We start from the raw sequence: 15560 nt of genomic DNA on the forward strand, positions 1-15560 counted from the left end.
TGTTTCAGAAAGACATTTAAGGTCAACATAAGAACAATTTATGCTACACTCCATTCCCTTCCCTCTCTAAAATAGTTTTATATCACTTAAAGTGTCTAATCAGACAGCAACCCTAGAGGGAAGTTGTAACAGAGAGAATTTAAGAACACTTGAGGCATGCCCCTTCCGACCCTGATACTGATTTCATAAGCAGAAAATAGTTTCAGCCCTGGCTGGTGTAGCTCAGTGGACTGAGCGCGGGCCTGCCAACCACACAATCACGGTTTGATTCCCAGTCAGGGCACATGCCTGGGTTGCAGGCCAGTTCCCAGCAAGGGACTCACGAGAGGCAACCATACATTGATATTTCTCTCCTTCTCTCCTTCCCTTCTCCTCTAAAGATAAATAAATAAATAAATCTTTTTAAAAAAGAAAATTGTTTCATATATACTAAACATTATTCTTGGTACTGACTTAAATTGAAATTAAAATCATATAAAAAATCAGTTCTCAATGATCCATGCAGAGTCAAGTAGCAATAAATAAAGCCAAAAAATGTGATCACACCCCCAAATGAAGTTTTCATTAATTATATCAGAATTAATTTGCAACTAAAACATACATCAACAGATGAGGGAATAAAACAGAGATAAGCACACAAGGCAGGTAAATGGCAGACAGAAGCCAAACTGAATTAAAGTCTGTCGCAATCTATGAAAATACCTAAGAAAAACTACAAAAGAATAGTCAGAAACTAGACATATTTATTCCATTAACTAACCCACTAGACTCCAATTCCCTAATTTTGATCCTACTACCATCAGTTTGATAGTTCATATCTTTATACTATTTTAATATTTATATAAATTACAATTTCTTTATAATATTCCTATTGAATAACACACTGTAAAAAAATAAAAATTGGGTGACTAACCACATTCTGCCCTACTGGTTTCTCAACAACCTAACTAAAAAGCAATCTAAAAACATAACCTGATAACCTGATCCTGTAATTGTTTAAACTTCTGTCTCAAAGATCAGAAAAAAGTGCAGTGAACACTGCCTTATAAAAACCACTGTATTCTCGGAAACTAGTTTAGAGGTTCCTCAAAAAGTGAAACGTCGAGATTACCATAGGATCCAGAAGTTCTTATTCTAGGTATATACCCAGAAAAACTGAAATCAGGGACACAACAGATACTTGTACACCAATATTTATAGCAGTATTATTCACAAAAGCCAAAAAACTGAAACAACCCAAATGTCCATTAACAGATGGATAAAAAACTATAAGTAGTAAACACATACAATAGATTAATCAGCCTTAAAAAGGAACAAAATTGACATGCTACAATACAGATAGATCTTAAAAAATTTTCATTAAGTCTGACACAAAAGGACAAATATTGTATGATTCCACTTACATGAGGTACTTAGAATAGGCAAATTCATAAAGATGGCAAGCAGAATAGAGGTTACCAAGGGCAGAATGGAGAGTTACTATTTAATGAGTATATAGTTTCTGTTTGGGGTCATGAAAAAACTCTAGAAATAGACAGTGGAAACAGTTGCACAACACTGGGAATGTACTTGATGTCACTGAATTGTACATTTAAAAAGGGTTAAAATAGTAAGTTACAATTATTTCATCTATTATTATTTCACAATAATAATACATGAAAATTATTATTTCATCACAATAGAAATAAAATTTTTAATTCAATGTATTCCAAAAGCTAGAATATAAAATAAAATTATGTAGTTAGATATACCACGCTAAGTAGTAAAAGTTAAAAGAGATTTGGTTAAGATAGTGGTATGTGGAAGGAGATGAGTTTGGCTGGGGTTGGGGGGAATGGAGAGGGGTAAATGCAGACAACTGTAACTGAACAACAATAAAATAATTTTTTAAAAAAGATAGTGGTATGTTTTATGAGGAGGATGAAGAAATTATATAACATTCTTTTTAAAGTTATATAGGTTTATGATTTTTAGCATTTTTACATATATTATTACATTTTATCTTCATGTAACACTGCAAAAAAGGCATGATGCATATTTTTATCAAAGAGTATGGCTCAAGGTCCCAAGAGTAGAATTAGGACTAGAATCCCAGTATTTTGTTGCTGCGTATCATTCTTTCCACCATGCCACAAGCCTCTCAAGCATGTAATAAAAAAAAGTCAAGCTAATATATGCTGAGTGTTATAAAATAATGTTATCAGTCTCCACTGACAAGTCACCTTTTAAAATCCACACAAATGCAAATAAGATATATAAATAAAAATTTAACTTTGACTTGCACTAAATATTGTTCTTTACAGCACCATCGTAAGAAATTCTCTTTAATTATTAAAGCTTGAGCCACTTTCAAGACTAAGGCTAAATTCTGTCTCCTTTTTTTACTGTTTCTTTCATCAGGTTTAATTCTCTTCATTACTATAATATGATGCACTGTCATTAAACTTTAGATTTCCACCCTGGCTGGTGTGGCTCAATGGATAGAGTGCCGGCCTGGGAACTAGAGAGTCACTGGCTTGATTCCCAACCAGGGGATGCGCCTGGGTTGCAGCTGGGTCCCCGGTGGGGGATATGAGGCAGCAGCCACACACTGATGTTTCTCTCCCTTTCTTTCTCCCTCTCTTCCCCTCTCTTTAAAAATAAATAAATAAAATCTTTTTAAAAAGTTAGATTTCCTTTGAGGCAATAAGATGCTCTGTATAAAGAACACTATTTTCACTGGGAATGTTTTTCTACGCATAGATTTAACCACTACATTGATTTTACCGATCAATAGCATTTTCTTTTATCTTGATTACTGTAGTTCTATTAAATTCCTTTTTTGTCTTTTCTCAGTAGCAGTATAATAAAGTTATAAAGAATGGGGTGAAATTATAAGAGAGAAAAATCAGTTCACAAATGACAGCAATGTGAAAAAACAGACCAGATTCCAATTTTTCAGCCTCAGTAATATGAACATTCAGTTGTCCCATGTGGTGGAAATAGCTGCTTTCCTTCCTTAGGCTTTAGAAAAGCACTCTACATCTAAAGCAAACAAACAACAAAGGTACCAGAACCACCTCTGGTACAGAACAAGATAAATTATGTTAAGATATGATTCTATTCGTTTCTGGAAAGTCATGTACCTTCTATGTCTTTATAAAAAAGGTACCTTTCTATAGATTAGTAGAACAGTAAAATACAGTAAAAAGTTGCCTTTTCCTATATGATTGCTATTTTGGCTAAAGATAGTACAGCTCTGATTCTCAGAAGAAAACACTGCAATAGATTAAGGGTGCATACCTCAAACTGAAGTCATTTTAAGACCAAAAGCCTCACTTAATTAAGTACACCTTGATAACAAAGGGAAGAAACCTGAAAGCAAAAACCCTGTTTCAAAGTATGTCAGGGTAATGCAGCAGTCCCAGACACCAAGACTGTCTTCATGAACAGAGGGCTATCATGTCTAAATGGAACAGGTCTACGGTAGGTCTGAGTTTGTTATTCCCAAGGAGACCGAACTTAATAGGTTATCCCTGCCGTCTCTAGATGTTCTTTTCCCTCACCTTCCTCTTAATAAAGATACTTGAGAGAAACTCACATCCAAATTATTTTTTAAGACAAGTTGCCAATATTAACATCAAATACCACTGAGTCAAATATCTAATTTACCTCTGCTAGTACACTTTTTGAAACAGAAAAGTCGGTTCAAATTATCTTAAAGAAGCCAATATTAAAAGAGGGTGAGGCATAGGACAGGTTGGTAGGAGGGGAAAGGGCATAGTCAGTCCATGTGCACCCCAATGGGCAATACCTGAGATAGCCTCCACAGAAATTCTAGTGATCAACAGTTTGAAAAACATTAGTTCCAGGCTTAACTAATGGCCCTGAAGTAGATAAATTACCTCAAATAGGCAAAAATAGGTAAACAAAAATCCTGAAGAATCTCCTGGAAAGATAAAATTGAAACTGTAACTTAAGCTAAAATGAGTAACTCTCTCCTGTGTAAGAAGACAAGCACATCATCAATGTGAGTCTTCTCCCTATAAAGTAGAGCCAAGGGGAAGAATCTGCCACAGGGCGTGATAACAGAACATGTGATTACATGTATAATCCATGATCACAGAATAAGCAGATCTACCCACTGGAGAGAGGAAACACAGGTTTCTGTAAATACTTTGACCCTCAATATCTATGTAACTAAACAATTAGCAAACAAAACTACTATCTATAAAACAATGAAACAATGAGATTTAAGAGTAGAATGAGACTTTAATTATTTAGATATTTAGTGTATATTAAATGTATAAAAACATAAAGATCACCTAAATTTTCTAATTTCACAAACCAGGGAAGGCTGGCCTGACCAAGATCACGTGAATAAAATCAGAGCTTGAATCTAAACCAAAGTCTTCATTAGCCAACCAACGATCTTTCTACCACACAAAGCTATAGTTCACTCCTTAGAGAGCTCTAGGCTGACAAAATACAGGACAGCCAAAATACAGGACAGCTTCCCAGTGAAAGAAAAACAATGAAAAACTGACTTAAAAAGCATAGTCAATGGCATTATTTCTAAAAGAAGAATGTGCAGTAAAAGGGAATCTAAAAGAAAACGATCAAAGAAGTTAAACTGGTCGTGTACACACAAAGAAAGTAATCAGAACCATGAACTTGGCTGTATGCTGTTCCTTCATTCCATAAATGTTCAATGAGCACTTCCTGGGTCAAGCACAGGGATACAGGCACGAACAACACAAGTCACAGAATACACTGTAGCTTATACATAATTAGTGAGCAGAAAAGGGAGGAAAGAGGAGAGGAACAGAGGAAGATGGTGTTACAGTGATGAATGCTATATGAAAAACAAAGCAGGATAAAAAGACAGAGTGGTGGGGGGAAAGGAGGATGCTATTTTACCAAGGTGGTCGGAAAGATTCTGTGAACAGAAGACATTTGAACAGACTTGAATGAAGTGAAGGAGCAAGAGCCAAGTAGTTGTGGAGAGGGTGTAGGGAAGGGTTTGAGGCGGAGAAGAACTACAAGTGCTAAAGGTGTACATTCTGCGTTAGAGCAAAGTCACTGGGGCTCCAGGGGTATAAAGAAGAGGAAGGAGGGAGGAGATAAGACAGAAGACTAGAATTTGGCACACAGATGGGGCTCCAAAACCTTTGTTGAATTAATGAAGATGTGCCTGGGCAGCTAGCAGATTATTCTTTATGTGGCAAACTCTCTCTAAAACATCTCTATGCTTATCTATCTCCCTTCAAACTACAATATTCCCTATTCCCCTTTGGTGGGGAGTGAGAAATGGAAAGAGAACTTGCCCTTCTGCCATCCATTTTCATCATTTCCAATTTCTCCTTTTTAAAAATAAAACTTATCATCTCTTCCTTACACTCCTCAATTATTCCATCCATATTTTCTTGCCCCTATTACTTTCCCACATCCAAGGAGGCCTGAGGATCCCTCCTTCTCCAAGCTCTACTCCCAGGCTCCATCCATCCAACTGTGGCCAATCAAGTCGCTCCACTCTCCTTCCCTGTGGATAAGTGGGTACTGCATTCACTTCTCATCCTCAGCCCCCCTACAAAAATGAAGTTTCTAACGAAACTGAGGTACTGCTGTCCTGCTATAGGAGTGTTTGATAGCTTTTCGATTTATCCTGCAATAATCTCAACTTCCAGAAGAAAAAGAACACAATGATGGGAACTTATACTCTAGATTTAATACTGGTAAACTGTAAGTAGTTATGGTTGATAATGAAGTGACAGAAACGTAAGAGAAAAAACCATTGTCATCCTATCACTTTATAGTTTATTAAAACATGAAAAAACACATAAAATAGTAATGGTTTTAGTAAAGTATATTCTTAAATGTTCACAGAAATCACGATTAAATAAAATCACCTATTTGGGGACTTTAAACCCATACAAGTAAAGGTGAGTGACCATGTCTCAAAAACATCATTCAGTATGAAGTTGGACAAAGTGACCTCTAAAATCTCAAGATACATTATGTGAAAGGCTCACTCAGTTTGACAGGGAGAGTAAACTATTTGTCAAACTGAAAAATAAAAAGATTTTGGAACTAAATTAAAACAGATTTGAATGTAAACAGCAATTGAAAAATAAAAAAAATTTAAGTAGTTTTAAGAAATTTTAAAAGTCAGTTAAAAAAAAACAGATTTGGGGTCCTGGCTGGTGTGGCTCAGTGGATTAAGCAACAGACTGCAAACCAAAGGGTCAGTGGTTCAATTCCCAGTCAGGGCACATACCCAGGTTACAGACCAGGTCCCCAGTTGGGGGTGCTCAAGAGGTAACCATACATCGACATTTCTCTCCTTATTTCTCCCTTCCCCTTTCTAAAAATAAATAAAATCTTGAGAATTAAAAAAAAACAGTTTGAGAGTCATATATATAGCCAGAACAGCTTTACTAAGAACCCCCCCCACAAAAAAGTTTGTAGTTCATACATTTAGGGAAAAATTAACCAAGCTGTACTCAAAAGATAACTGGGTCCTTGTAATCAATCACCACAGAATTGGTAGAGATGTTTCCTCAAAGACATTAGCCCAATATGCTCTCTTAACCAAAATATATTGGCTATTATATTAAATCATTAGGAATTCAAACAAAAAAGGTTATTTCTTTACCCTTTTCCTGTACATGACTAACATGTGTCCAAATAGGGACTACTCTGTGTAATTACATCCAGCAAGATCAAACAGAACTAGAGAAATGTAAAGAAGGATAAGTAACATGGACTAAGAATATTACTAATGTTCACCATAACAGGAGCAAGAAGCAACAACTGGCCACTCCCCTCCTTGAAATATTTTTCTCTTGGCTTCCAGTATACCCTACTCCCAGCTTTTCTTCTACTTTTCTTACCTCTCTTAAGTCTTTGCATCCTCTCCCACACCTAAACCCTTAAATATTGGGATTTAGCAGTGCTATTTCCTAGGCCCTACTCGTGAACTTCATACAACATGTCCAAAACTAATTTACAATTTCCTTTCGAACTTATAGCCATGTCAGTATTCCCTACCTGAGCAAATGGTCCCTCTAGCAAACAGTAGCCCCTCAGTTGCTAGAACCAGTTAACAGTCAAAACATTTGACTTCCTACCTGGCTGGTGTAGCTCAGTGGATTGAGCGCAGGCCTGCCAACCACACAATCACGGTTTGATTCCCAGTCAGGGCACATGCCTGGGTTGCAGGCCAGTTCCCAGCAGGGGACTCATGAGAAGCAACCATACATTGATATTTCTCTCCTTCTCTCCTTCCCTTCCCCTCTAAAGATAAATAAATAAAATCTTTTTTAAAAAAAACACTTGACTCCTTCTCTTGATACCTCACTACACATCAGCTAAGTCCAATAAATTCTACCTTAAAAATATTTTTCAAAGCTATTCACTCTCTTTCACCAGAGAGTGCCACTTTAATCCAGGCTACCACTTCCCATGAGGACCAGTGCAATAGCCTGCTAAATAATGGCATGCACATAGTCTTCATCACAGCCAGACTAAATGTTTTAAAGATCACAAAATTACTTATCATTAAAAACCTTTCATTGCTAAGTAAAAACCTGTCACTGTAACTTACATAAATTCTCAAAGATCTGGCTCATGCTTACTTGCACAGCCTCATTTGAAATCTTTTTCCCTCACATTTTAAGCACCAGGCAATCCATGAGCATGCCACTTCTCATCTCAGTATCTTTGCACATGCTGTTTCCTCTGTCTAGAACACACTTCCTCCCCTTCTTTGCCTAACCAACTCCTTCAGTCATCCTTCCAGCATCAGTTTAAATGATATCTACTAAGTGCAGTCTTTCCTAAACTCCAGAAAAGATGGTTTTCCTCTGTGTTCCCACAGCAATCTTCAGAGCATTCCTTTCTTAAAATTTATCAACAGTTCTCATTGCTAATCCAATATCTGTCTTTCTCATAAGTCCATTAACTCCACCAAGAGCAAGGACCTGTCTTGTTCAGTTACTGTATTCCTAGTGACTATTAAAGTGCCTATAATAGATTAGATGCTTAATAAATATGTAAAACAATAAAACAGTTGAAACAAATTAAAACATAAAATTTGACTTAGAAAATTATGGCATGTTAATAGCTCAAATAAATAGTTCAAATAAAGCTCAAATAGCTCAATTAATAGTTCAAATAAATTTAAACAAAAGGAAATGTACATTTGTTCATTGCATCCAGAAATCAAAATTCCATTTAACTGAATTTGTAGTTTAATTTTGTTTGTTTGTTTTATTTTTTCAATCCTCACCCAAGGACATACTCACTGATTTGAGAGAGAACAGAGGAGAGAGAAACACTGATGTGAGATAGAAACATCGATCAACCACCTCTTCCCCCTAATCATCCCCCCATTCCACCACACACACCCCCATCAGGGGCCCAACTACAACCCAGGTACATGCCCTGGCCAGGAACCAAACCACAACGCATTTTTTATTTTGGAACATGGGATGATGTTCCAACCAAATGACCCACCCAGCCAGGCTAGGGTTTCTTAAAAAAAAAAAAGGATGACTATTGCTGCATAACACAACTATTTGGCCCATACCATCATATCTACAATTTTTGATCTGCAAGACTTTTAACCCTCTATACAAGTACCAAATATATCTGTCAACCCAAAGATGTACAGAAAAGTTCTAGTGACTCATAGAGAGGTTATGAGGACTTTCGGTCAAAACAGTGGCACAGGTAAACACAGCTCGCCTCCTCTCACAAAAACATAGAAATTACAACTAAACTATAGAACCATCATTCAGAATCATCAGAAATTGAGCTGAAGGAAAGTCCTATAAAAAGGGAACTAGAGAACAAACTACACTGTCACTGGCAGGAGGGGCAGAGACAAGGAACAGGCTGGTCCCACACCCACATATGACAGATAAAAATCGGCAGGGATATCTGAGGAGGGAAGGAAGGGTCCAAGTCCCACAACAGCCCCCACCCTCAGCCCAGGGTTCCAGTGCCAGAAACATAAGTTTCAAAAACTTTTACCTATAAAAACAAGTGGGGATTGAGGCTTTGGAAGACAGATACTGCTGAAATGTCTTAGGTTCCTCTTAAATGGCCCATGCACAGACTTACTCTGACCTACCACCCACTGTGAGCTCCGGCACAGGGGCAGCAGATTGAAAGGCACCAGGGGCATATGGAAGGAACTGAATTCTCCAGCATCAGGGTGAGAGCTGGAGAGCAGCTTCCTCCTAGAAAAAAGTGCTAGCAGAGGCATTGTTTCTTTTCCAAGCCCTACAGCACAGTGCCACCCACAGAGCTGGCAGGCAGGCTCCCTATCAGAGAATCCACCAACCTGGCACACACTGTATGCTCCATCTTGGTGATTCTCTGAGGCCCTGCCCCACCCAACTTTTAGGCCAACCCAAGCTGTTTCCAGTGGCATGTCCATACAAATGGTCCATGCTTCAGATTTTCCTAAATTCTCTCAAGCAAGCAGCTCTGATTCAACATGCCCCATTCCTCTCACTAAGTTGCCTGAGGTCCAGCACTATCAGCAGCCAGCCCTGGTTCTCAGCTTAGCTTCTCCTGAGTTCTTCTAAGCCCAGCACAAGAAGCAACCATCTACGGATTGTTTTGTAGCTTATGCTGTGTGATCCATGACAAAACACAAGCATGGATGACCTTGGAAGTGCCAATAACAATCAAGGCTCATTACAATAGGAGGTTGTTCACAGCCTATACAGTGGGTGTACCTCGAGTACACAGATTGGGTAATAGGGGAGGCTGTGCCCCTGGGCCCTATAGGACACCTACTACATTATGCGACTCTACCAAGCTTGGGAGATGTAGCAGCTCTACCTACTACATAAAAACAAACACAGGGAGGTTGCCAAAATGAGGAAACAAAGAAACAGGTCCCAAATGAAAGAACAGAACTCCAAAGAAAGAATGAAACAAAATGGAGACAAACAAGCTACCAGATGCAGAGTTCAAAATACTGTTGAAAGGATGCTCAGTGAACTCAGGAGAAGAGCAGATGAACTCAGAGAGAACTTCAACACTATAAAAAAGGACATGGAAACCATGAATAAAAAAAAATAGTAATAAAGGATACACTAACTGAAATAAAAAACAATTTACAGAAAACCAACAGTAGAATGGATGACATCAAGAATCAAATCAGTGATTTGCAATACAAAGAAGCAAAAAACAAACAAACAACAACAACAACAACAAAAACAACCAGAACAGCAAGAAAAAAAAAGAATCCAAAAAAATAAAGACAGTATAAGGAGCTTCTGGGACAACTTCAAGCATACTAACATTAGTATCAGGGAGGTGCCAGAAGGAGAAGAGAGAGAGAGCAAGAAAATGGAAATCTACTTCAAAAAATAATGAAAGGAAAACTTCCTTAACTTGGTGAAGGTAATAGACATGCAACATCACGAAGTTCAGAGACTCCCTATCAAGATGAACTCAAAGAGGCCCACCCCAAGACACATTATAATTAAAATGCAAAAAATATAAAAACAAAGAGAGAACCTTAAAAGCTGCAAGATAAAGCAGCCAGTTGCCTTAGGGAGCTCCCATAACACTATCAGGTGATTTCTCAAAAACATACTTTGCAGGTTTGAAGGGAGTGGCAAGAAATATTCAAAGTGATGAAAAACAAGGACTTACAACCAATATTACTACACCCAGCAAAGCTATCATTAAGAATGGAAACAGATAAGGAGCTTCCAGACAAGAAAAAACTAAAGGAGTACATCACCGCCAAACCAGCATTATATAAAATGTTAAAGGGTCTTCTTTAAGAAGATCAAAGGCCCTGGCTGATGTAGCTCAGTGGATTGAGCGAGGGCCTGCGAATCAGAGGATCGCGGTTTGATTCCCAGTCAGGGCACATGCCTGGGTTGCAGGCCAGTTCCCTGCAGGTCAACTCCCAGCAGGGGACGCACGAAAGGCAACCATACATTGATGTTTCTCTCCCTCCCCTTCCCCTCTAAAGATAAATAAATAAATAAATAAAATCTTTTTTTAAAAAGATCAAAAATATGAACAATAAAATGGCAACAAATACCTATCTATCAACTATTGAATCTAAAAATAAAATAAACAAGCAGAACAGAAACAGAATCATAAACAGAACGTTTTTGATGGTTGCTATTTGGGAGGGGGTGGGGGTGGGGGGCTAAAAACGTGAAGGGATAAGTAGTACAAAGTAACAGTTACAGGATAGTCATGAGGATGTGAAGTACACAAAGGAAATGGAGTATCCAAAGAACATATAGGCATGACCCATGGGCATGGACAACGGAATGGGATTGTCTGAGGGAGTGAGGGGGCTGAGTGGAGGAGGCAAATGGGGAAAAATGGGACAACTCTAATAGCATAATCGATAAAATACAGTTTTTTAAAAAGAGGTTATGATGCAATCAAGTGAAAAATCAATATTTAGAAGTTATTTCAAAAAGGAACTGTACAAGTGATTACCAAAAAAGCTTTATTATTTTTTCAGTCCTCACCCTAAGATACATTTATTGATTTTAGAGAGAGAGGAAAAAAGAAAGAGAGAGAAACAAACATCACTGTGAAAGAGAAACATCTATCAGTTGCCTCCCATACATGCCCCACCCAGGGATCAGAGCCACAACCTAGGTGTGTGTGCCCTGACTGGAATCGAACCCACAACCTAGTTGTGTACAGACAACACTCCAAACAACTGAGTCACCTGGTCAGGGCACCACAGAATTTTTAAATATGTTCATTAATTTAAAAATTTCACACTACTATACAAGAAGATTTCACTGATGCTTAATAGAACAATCCAAACAAGAACATTAAAAACTGATCATCTAAACATATCCATTCTACACAGTTATATAAAGAATTTTCAGGTACAATGAAATAGGATAAACATTTAAATAACCTTCAGTAATAAAACCCTTGTTACACTTTTAAGAAATAGCACTATAATTTACATGGAGCTTAATCACTTGGAGAACTGAGAAAACAAGGCAGACTATGAATCCTAATTAAAAAGTGCTTATCTTACTAAAGACCCAACTGTTTATGCAACATTTTAGTATGAAATATAACTTACACTTGAGGAAAATGATGGCTGAGCTTTTCTACTAGACATACGCCATATCTCACTTTCCTCCTACACAATGACATATGCATTATTGCCTGCTGTCCTGATTAAATCTATGTTTGATTTATTTTTCTATCACCAACAGCTTAAACTAGGTAAATTTTAAGTAGCAGTCAATATTTTTTGGATGACTAAATAACATCATGAGAATACTCGCATGTGCTCTCTCTCATGCACACATGCAGGCACGCAAGCACACAGATGTAATAAAAATCTCATGATGTAACAGGAATGTGGTATCCAAACGAAAGGCATCTAGAATCTCAACTTTTCCTTTCGGCAGTCACACCATATTTGGAATAAAGTATCAAATTTATTTTGAGGTAGTCACTAAACCCTTAGGGAGATTTAATGCTTGTGTATTATTTCATGGTATGAATAAATAATAGATAATTTTAAAATACCAGAAGTTGCCCTGATGATTGGCTCAGTTCACTGGAGCATCGTCCAGCAAAGCAAAAGGTCACTGGTTCAGTTCCCGGCCAGGGAATGTGCTTGAGATAGGTCCCTGGTTGAGGCACCTACAACAGGCAACTAATTGATGTTTCTCTCTCACATCAATATATCTCTCCCTCTTTCTCCTTGCTCTCTCTCTAAGAATAAATAAATAAAATCTTTTTTAAAATATCAGGGGTTAAGGGCCATAAAAATTTACATAATCCCTGGCTGGTATGGCTCAGTGGATTGAGTGCAAGCCTGCAAACCAAAGGATAGCCAGTTCGATTCCCAATCAGGGCACATGCGTGGGTTGCAGTCCGGGTCCCCAGTTGGGGGCACATGAGAAGCAACCACACATTGATGTTTCTCTCTCTCTATTTCTCCCTCCCTTCCCCTCTCTCTAAAAGTAAATAAATAAAATCTTCTAAAAAATTTACATGAAATGCTGCCACTAAAATTTTTATCAAGAAAACAAACAGAAGCCCTGGCTGGCGTAGCTCAGTGGATTGAGCACAGGCCTGCGAACCAGAGGATCGCGGTTCGATTCCCAGTCAGGGCACATGCCTGGGTTGCAGGCCAGTTCCCTGCAAGCCAACTCCCAGCAGGGGACGCACGAAAGGCAACCATACATTGATATTTCTCTCCCTCTCTCCTTCCCCTCTAAAGATAAATAAATACATAAAATCTTTATTAAAAAAAAAAGAAAAGAAACAGACCAATGGAATCTGTTTCTCACCTTCAAATCAATGTAGCAGATTTTATAGCACATAATTTTTTCTACAATGATCATTATTTTGTAATATGGAAAATAAGTAACTCATGTATTTCCATGTACAAAATACTTTGTTTCATGTTACTTCTTGTTATCTGATTTTTCAATCATTAAAATATTTAAGCATTTGTACTATAACTGCAAATAATGGACACATTAAATAGCTGCCAGATTACTTGCCTGGGAGAAATAAAAATATTAGTTATAAAAAAATAAACAAAAAATACATGCATGAAAAGGAAGAGAAAACTAATATAATGCCAGTTCTAAGTAACTTAAAGGTACACGCAAAGTTTCAAAAAAGTAAAACTTCAATTGTACATTAAAAGATGATGACCCTGGCTGGTGTGGCTCAGTGGATTGAGTGCAGGCTTGTGAACCAAAAGGTCACAGGTTGGATTTCCAGTCAAAGCACAGGCCTGGGTTGTAGGCCAGGCTCTCCAGTTCAGGGTGTATGAGAGGCAACCAATCAATGTAATCTCCTGCACACTGATGTTTCTTTCCTTCTCTTTCTCCCTCCTTTCAGCTCTCTCTAAAAAGTAAATAAATAAAATTTGAAAAAAAATGATGATGATAATTGGCCCTGGCTGGGTAGCTCAGTTGGTTAGAGCATTGTCCCACTACACCAAGGTTGTGGGTTCGAGCTCCTCCTGTCAGAGCACATACAAGAAGCATTCAATATAAATCAGTGGAATAACAAATCCATGTCTGTCTGTCTGTTACTCTCTCTCTCTCCTCCCTGCCTCTTCTACCCAAATAATTTTTTTAAAAGATGATGAAAATTATTTTAAGATAAATGACACAGGGAACAAACTGTACATGGCTTAATCAGCAATCAGAGGATCATTCTAAGTAAAACAAAATGTTGGGAAGTGGAGTAATTTTAAAACAATAAATCAGAATTAATTTACAGAGGATCTTGAAAGCCAAGTTAAGAAATCTGGCTAACAATTGTGAATTGAAAACTTCAGGCAAATAAACTAGCATGAAAATGGAAACATTTAAAGAAGAGTTCTCTTACAGCAGTACCTAGGATAGACTTAATGGTAAATGGAGTGAAAACTGGGAAACCTATTAGGAAGTTAATAATAAATGAATTTGTAACAGTAAAAAAAGTACAAAAGGAATAGATTTACTAATTACAACACCCAAGTAAGAGAGTCTGACAAAGAATACTCAAAGATTTTGAATCTAAGTACCCCTAACAGACAGAAAGAAAAAAATATCTGGCTTTGAGTTGGACGGATATGGGCCAAATCTGTGCTGTGTAATTTTAAAGACATTAACTTATTTGAGCTTTAGTTTCCTCCACTACAGAGATATTTACTTGGTTTGGATGTTGAGGAAATTAAATAAGAAAATGCATATAAAGTATCTATGTACCTGGAACACAACAAGCACTAAATAAATGTGATTTTTTTCCCTCTGCCCCTTGCCTCCCTTTTCTGTATCCCTTAACAATTCTGAGAATTGAGTGGTACAGTAGGCAATCTATCTACAAGTTGTCATTTTAGAGCTGATAAAATTCAGTTTATGAGATATTAAATGATTTACTCAATAGCACAGAACCAGCTATCTTCACTATTCATACCAGAAAACAGATATATTGACCGTAAAACACATAAAACGTAGTAAAAAACCAGAAACATAAAATCTCCTTCAAAGTCATATCCTCTAATAACACAACAGAAAATCTAATTTGTAAATTTAAAAATATTTAAATGACTGTTTCCTTAAGAATATGAAAAGGACAATCCATTTTAAAAGAAAACATTTTTCCAAGTTTATACCAAATTACAGTGTAGGCTGAATTCCAAATAGAGACCTTTCAATTAGAGAAGATAAATTAAGAGCAAAATTTTCTTCTTTTAAATTAGACTGAATACAGGGGAACTTCAAACTCAATCGGCAATAAATTTACTCACCTTCCATGGGCATGGAAATCTAGGCGTAAAAACTGGTCCTCATGTGAAACTGCTCTTTTGGCACGCTGGTGTTTTTGGTGTAATGAATCCACATCATAAGATAATCCTTCATAATGTCTAATGTATTTAGTTAAAGGATTTCCATACTGACCTATGAAAAATAAACACTTTGAATTAGTATCATCTTGAAGGCTCATTCTAGTTCTAATGATTCCTTGATCACTCAAATATCTACAAGTATGTATAAAACTATTCTTACTAATCCTATTATAGGATTAGTATATATCCTAAAATA

At 37.1% G+C, this 15560-nt stretch overlaps 1 protein-coding gene across 1 annotated transcript in view; it reads right to left on the bottom strand.

Annotated features, from left to right (window-relative positions):
• ADAM10 (ADAM metallopeptidase domain 10) overlaps nt 1–15560 on the bottom strand; it is a 126290-nt gene that overhangs the window by 80395 nt on the left and 30335 nt on the right. The window contains exon 2 of the mRNA XM_037053985.1: nt 15266–15416. Within this exon, the coding sequence (XP_036909880.1) occupies nt 15266–15416 (151 nt within the window). The remainder of the gene's footprint in view (nt 1–15265; nt 15417–15560) is intronic.

This window comes from Sturnira hondurensis, unplaced genomic scaffold, assembly GCF_014824575.4.
Source record: "Sturnira hondurensis isolate 20B ecotype Veracruz unplaced genomic scaffold, ASM1482457v3 Scaffold0008196, whole genome shotgun sequence".
In the NCBI taxonomy this organism is placed as follows: domain Eukaryota; kingdom Metazoa; phylum Chordata; class Mammalia; order Chiroptera; family Phyllostomidae; genus Sturnira; species Sturnira hondurensis.